Raw genomic sequence first — 6,287 nt, forward strand, 5'->3', positions numbered from 1 at the left:
TACTTTCTATCAAATTGGGAGTTCGAAGCTGCTGTCTAATCTCAATGTAAAACTGTATTTAGGTCAGTGAAGGAAGTGGCAGTCTCTCATCATTCAGTTTCCCAGTTTCTGGTTCCAGTGCACCTGAGGTCTTTGAAAGTGGTCTGAAGAAGAATACCAGTAAGGTTCCTTTGCTTCTTTCACTGTTTAATACCTGTGAATTGATACCGAGATCTTTTGCTTTGTATAAAACATTGTCATTGTGTACTGTGGGCTTGAAAGTAATTAAAATCCAAGGGGAATCGTTTTTGTACAATACATCTTGTTTATCTTTAAGTAGCCTTTTATGAATGAAAATAGCAACTTATCACACCAGCAATTTAGATGGTGAGAATATATGTTGAACGAATATTTTCTGTTTAAAAGTATGTCTTCAGTTAAACTATGTCATGCATGGAAATCAGTGGTCAGTTGCTGATACAGTACAGTTGTTAGGATAGATAACCGAATTGGGATAGATGTGGGATTGTTTTCTGGTGCTCAGAAAGTTGCAAGTCACTGCAAAAGGTTAACAAAGTTACTGCCAACCCAAGTATTGCTTGAAATAGTTTTCCTGTTTTATTTGAGCGCTCTTGGCAGTCTTTTTTCCAGAAGTTGTTTAAATCAAGAGAATGAATGAATGACCTTTTTTCATCCATCCTAGAAGTATTTCAATTCTGTTAATGTAATGATGGCCACTTTCAAAATCTGTTTAAATGTATACATATGTCTGTAATAAACAAAAGTTAGGCTGATGACCGTGGCTTGGATGACTTTACTGGAAAAGCATCTTCAAAATGCTAGTTTTAAAAAGCCTGGTTTAACTTACGTTTTTTGGATTTTTTTTGACAGCAGCTTCTGAAATACAGGGATTAAGAACAGTCGAAATAAAAAAGGTAAGATGTAATATAAAATTACATGTATCAGGAATATGTTCTGTACATACTGGCAATAGGTGTGTTTACGTAAGAGTAGGAATCTGGCCTTTTTAGTCATTTCAAGTCAAAACTATGTGACTCCCATAGTCTTTATTCTTGTGTAAAATCAGTGTGACTCATATAATCATATTTTGTGACCTGTTTTGAAAGTGAAGGGAAAGAGCTAAGGGGGCTTAGTTTTATTGCTGTAAGATTAGGTTAAATCCACTTTTCTCTAAAGTCAAGGGAACTGTATTAAAATTGCAAGCCCATTGCTTCAGATTTTATATTTTTGTCATTGCAAACCTTTTAGGTACTTATATAACAGATGGCTTTTCTCTGTTCTGTTGATTTAAAAAATTGTTTATGTGTGTATTAGGAGACTGGTTTTGATTCTTAGCAGATTTTCAGCAGTGAAATTCAATTGATACACTCATTTTCAGGATTATAAGATCTAAGTCAGAGACTATTTCTGATTGTCCAAAATGTATTTATTTATTTGACTTTGTGTCATCCAATTTCTTTGTTTATATTTAGATACTCTCTTCTCAAAGTAGAATTTTCAAATACCACTTTATGGTAGTGGCTTTGGTTCATAGGTAGTGGAGTAACATACTGTAGTGAAGTAAGCTATTTTTGTCCGTCAGTAGTGAGATRCTAGGGGGAGCATAAAGATAATTTCTAATCTTCAGGTGATTCTTAATAGGAGATTGTTACTAAAGATCATGTAATTCCATCTGTCCAGTTGTTGTTGCCCATGCCCTCTATACTTTACAAATCTGAGACTAGCTTCTCTAAGTATCTAGTTAGGTTAAGATCAGACATACAAGTGTGTTAGCAAATTTTCACCTGCAGCTGATAGGAAAAAAAAAATACGTTGTGCTTTTTATGCTTTCTTAATAGGAAGAAAAATTCATTAACTTAAAATGTAGCTTGAGATAATAGTAAGATAAGGTGTTTGGAATTTTTTTAAGTTATGCCTGCAAATTCTCTCATATTCTTTCCAGAAAAAATCTAATTATTTTTCATGACTATAACAGGGCCCTGCAGATTCACTAGGAGTAAGCATTGCTGGAGGTGTAGGAAGTCCGCTTGGAGATGTCCCTATTTTTATCGCCATGATGCATCCAAATGGAGTTGCAGCTCAGACTCAGAAACTCAGAGTAAGTTAATTGTTATGGACTTCGTAAAGATTGCATTAGAAACACACAAGATGACCAACATGTGGTATAGCTGTGAGTTCTTCTGGCTGTAACAACAATTTTTGCTGTTTAGATTGACAGCACAGTAACTCAGATTTGTGACATGCTAAAGGGTAATTTGTAAAAGGTATTAACATGAGAAAAGTTTTAAAGCACACTTGGATTGCAGAACTACTAAGGTTTTCAGAATTCAAAGTAGGGAGCATGGTTCAGAACAATAGGTTCTRTAAATGAGCTCTGATGATTAGTGTGCTGGTCGGTCCTGCAGCTGCAAAATAAATCTATTTTATGTCATGTTTTCCRTACTTGACTGTTTTAGGATTGAGTTAAAATGGAAGGTGAATTGCAATCTTATTTAATACTGCATGCGCATGTGTACSATATTCAGCCTAGACCAGAGTCTGGTTTACTTTTTCATTGTTGAATTTGAATCATACTCGTTGGGAAATGAAGGGATTATTTCAAGATGAATTTGAACACGTAATCTCTGGCATTAGTCTACTCCTTCAGCCTATCTTCAAGTGATGCACAAAATGGACTTCTGTTTTCTGTATACTCTGTTTCTCTAATACTAGGATCGATTCTATAAAGAATCATTATTTTCTTACACTGAAAAGAGTAAGTCACCCTGAACTAGTGTAATTTTTAAATTGTGACACAAAATTTTCTACTTCTGTATCAGCTCATATGCTGGCTCGCTTTGTGCCTTAGAGAGAACATACCACGAGCAACTGCTAATTTCTTTCTTTATATCTTGCATTGATGATAAAAACTAACTAAATCCGGATATTCATATCTGATGTTGTTGAAAGAAAGTGCTAAGTAAATCTATGTAACTGAACTTTTATTGATAGCTGGATACTGTTTTTAATTCTGCAGGTTGGAGACAGGATTGTTAGCATCTGTGGAACATCTACCGAAGGTATGACTCACTCCCAAGCTGTTAGCCTCTTGAAGAATGCTTCTGGCACTATTGAGTTGCAGGTAAAAAAAAAAAAAAAAAAGTGACATTTAGAATATTCTTTGTGGAAAGGTCATATTGCAAGGAAATGTGGGAGAGGCAGTGGGTTCCCAATGCATGCTTTTGCTTCTTGGAATTTTAGCAAGTGGTCTTTTTTATGTAAGAAATGAGACAAGTTATGATGACTGTAACTTTCTGAATGCCATTTTGTTGGCTGCTATATTGAATTGTTTGTGGATCAGCATTCTCATTTTTCTGGCATATGAACTCTGTTCTTAGGTTGTAGCTGGAGGAGATGTGAGTGTCGTAACTGGTCAGCAGCAGGATCCACCTACATCCAATCTTTCATTTACAGGGCTAACTTCGACCAGCATTTTTCAGGATGATTTAGGGTGAGTATTACAATATACAACCTCTTCTGCCTCTTATTTTAAGTGGGACCTCACCTAAAATGCTTACATATCCTAACAAATCATTACCAAATGAATTGTTTATCATAATCATAGTGGACACACTTGGTATACATGGCACCAATAGGTCATATACCCAGTATTACATTTTTTCCCARTAAAATTCACTGTGCTGCTTTTTGCTCATCTGTAGAGTTACAGTGTCATTTGGTTTATTCTCCTCTTCCTTGTGCCTTTGTAACTGAACTTAGGTGATTCACCCAAAATATTTTTTCTCAGACTTCAATATCAAAGTCCAGGTAATACCTGTGGTTCCTTCCATACTGTGCTTTCTAGCACCRAACTATCAGAAACCTGTAACTTCTAACTTCGGAATACTGCAAGGCAGAGTTCTTGCTGTTGCTTAGCAAGTTTTATCTCAAACTCTATGATAAATCTGAGGTATTTTTCTTCTAGGAATAGGAAAAGAGAGAATGAGGTTCTTAAGTCACACAAATGTACTTCAGAACATAGAATTTTAAGAAGTTCCTATAGCCAAAATACATTTACAGAAATACACTATGCCTATACATGGTCTGTTACAATACGTATATACAAACATACAACCATATATCTAAAGAGGAGAAGAGCACTTAAACCTTGCAAAATAGCTGTTGTGGCCATTTTTAGGCTTCTTTTATCAAGTGTTAGAAGTTTCAGGATTTTAAAAGTAATTGTTTGTTATGAATTGTACCTTCTGTTCTTTGAGGTTAGAGATGCTGGTATTGCATCTGTATACGGCTGGGAAAGCACTGCTAAAGGAGCCTGCCAGCAGTAATTATGTTGTGAGCTGGGTGGAAAAGGTATGAAAGGAGTGCGTAAAACTAGCTAAATGAGGRCCTTAGACAGAATTAGTATTTTACATGAATTAAAATGTCCAGCACATTGTGATTAAGACATCTGTAATTACAATGGAAAGCAAAATGTATTACTTAATTTGAAAGGAATGTTTTGTGTTGAGTATGCTACATGTCAAATCTTAAAATAAGAGAATGTAAAAATACTGTTCTTTCTTTTCTTTAGACCTCCTCAGTACAAAACCATTACACTGGATCGAGGACCAGACGGCCTAGGCTTTAGTATTGTGGGGGGATATGGCAGTCCCCATGGAGATTTGCCCATTTATGTGAAGACAGTATTTGCAAAGGTGAGTGAGTGTAAATTTGTTCAATCAAGCCATTCTTTCGTTAGTTCTCAGCAGCCATTTTCTTAAAGCATGGCCTGAGTTTGAGGCCAGACTATTGCTAACAGTTTCTAACTGCTTTCCTTGCTAATGCAAGTGCTGTTCAAAATGTGTTTGCACCATTTGAAGGCTGTAGTTGTAGGAAGATTCAGAACTTCCACACTGTGCATGGCAGAGTCTGTTTCAACTCTCAGGTGCTGGAACTGTGCACATATTTTGAAAAAAAAAAGCCCACACCTTGTACTGAGATTGTTTAGCTTCAGGTAGTAGATAGGACCATTTTATTTATTTTGACTGAGGGTCTGAAATGTAGACAAAGATAAAATAATGGAACTCAGTCCTTTGGAAAAGTTCCTGAGCAAGCTGCTTCGACTGCCTGGGAGATAGTCCTGAGTCAGCAAAAATGGAATCAAGTACCCCRAAATTTTATGGTAAGTCAAAATACAGGGCTGGGTTTGATTACCAAATTTCTAATACCAGTTGCTGAAACATTTGTCAGAAAAAACCTTACTATTATCATTCCAGGGCTTAAAAGTTATATTAATTAGACTGGAAGGGTTGTAGGAGCTTGAAAGTCCTGTAGATCCAGCTTCAAGAGGAGATTCAACTTAGAGAAGGCCAGGGCACAGTGCAGAGCGTAGAGACCATGCTGCTGTTGACTATAGTCAATAACACAGCATCACAGAAAATAAAAAAGGTTAATGGGCACTAAATCCATCCTATTAAGGCCATAAGGACAGCATAGCAGGGAGGGAGGAATACATGAGTCTGCAATTACGTATTGTATCGTTGCAGGGTGCAGCAGCAGAAGACGGACGCCTGAAGAGAGGGGATCAAATCATTGCTGTGAATGGGCAGAGTTTAGAAGGGGTCACCCATGAGGAAGCAGTTGCTATTTTAAAAAGGACAAAAGGAACAGTCACTCTGACCGTTTTGTCATGAACCAGCTGCTCAGAGGAATAGGGTCAACAAGACCTTACTATTTACATTCCACATAGCAAAGAGAATGGAAGTGTTTATATAGCCTTCTTGTTCTTCCAGCTTCTTAGGACCATGTTACTTCACTGAAGAAAAATAACATTTAATCATATTTTTGTATATGATAGAAGTATTTGTCTTACTATTAGAGCACTGGGATGGAGTTATGTCACATCTATGGTAAAGTTATTTTTTCCTTGTAATATTATGATGGTGAATTGTGATCCACCAAAAAAAAAGTTTGATTTTTGATTTAATAACCATACAGAGAAACTGGGATGTTTTTCTCAGAGGCTTTGAATATTTGAAATATATGGGAAAAAGTTTGGATAAAATAAAGTCATCAAGTCAATAAGGGGATGGCAAGGGCAAAACTTACCAAGCAGAAAGTGTAAGATTATTGAAGAAAGAAAGTATTGACAAAATATGGAAGTTTTGGAGGAGACAGAGAAGTAGGTAGTATGGAGGCAGATGATTCAATAATTTAGATGATTATTTGCATGATTTCACAATGCCCAAGTGGAAGGAGCTAGGAGGAAGAGCTGGCTTTTCTGTTTGTGTTGTTTTGTTTCGTGTGTG

General features: G+C 36.2%; 1 protein-coding gene across 10 annotated transcripts in view; it reads left to right on the top strand.

The window, feature by feature from the left end:
- MPDZ (multiple PDZ domain crumbs cell polarity complex component) overlaps positions 1-6,281 on the top strand; it is a 96,311-nt gene extending 90,030 nt beyond the window's left edge. For 9 of the 10 annotated variants that reach the window (XM_085307052.1, XM_085306975.1, XM_085307016.1 and 6 more), the window contains 7 exons: positions 63-159; positions 871-914; positions 1,976-2,098; positions 3,017-3,121; positions 3,378-3,490; positions 4,571-4,694; positions 5,526-6,281. In XM_085307052.1, the coding sequence (XP_085163178.1) occupies positions 63-159; positions 871-914; positions 1,976-2,098; positions 3,017-3,121; positions 3,378-3,490; positions 4,571-4,694; positions 5,526-5,672 (753 nt within the window). In that variant the 3' untranslated portion in view covers positions 5,673-6,281. The remainder of the gene's footprint in view (positions 1-62; positions 160-870; positions 915-1,975; positions 2,099-3,016; positions 3,122-3,377; positions 3,491-4,570; positions 4,695-5,525) is intronic. The other variant, XM_085306982.1, reaches the window with a different exon arrangement.
- Positions 6,282-6,287: the final 6 nt, after the last annotated feature.

This window comes from Rhea americana, unplaced genomic scaffold, assembly GCF_003343005.1.
Source record: "Rhea americana isolate MKP2758 unplaced genomic scaffold, rheAme1 scaffold_103, whole genome shotgun sequence".
Lineage (NCBI taxonomy): Eukaryota > Metazoa > Chordata > Aves > Rheiformes > Rheidae > Rhea > Rhea americana.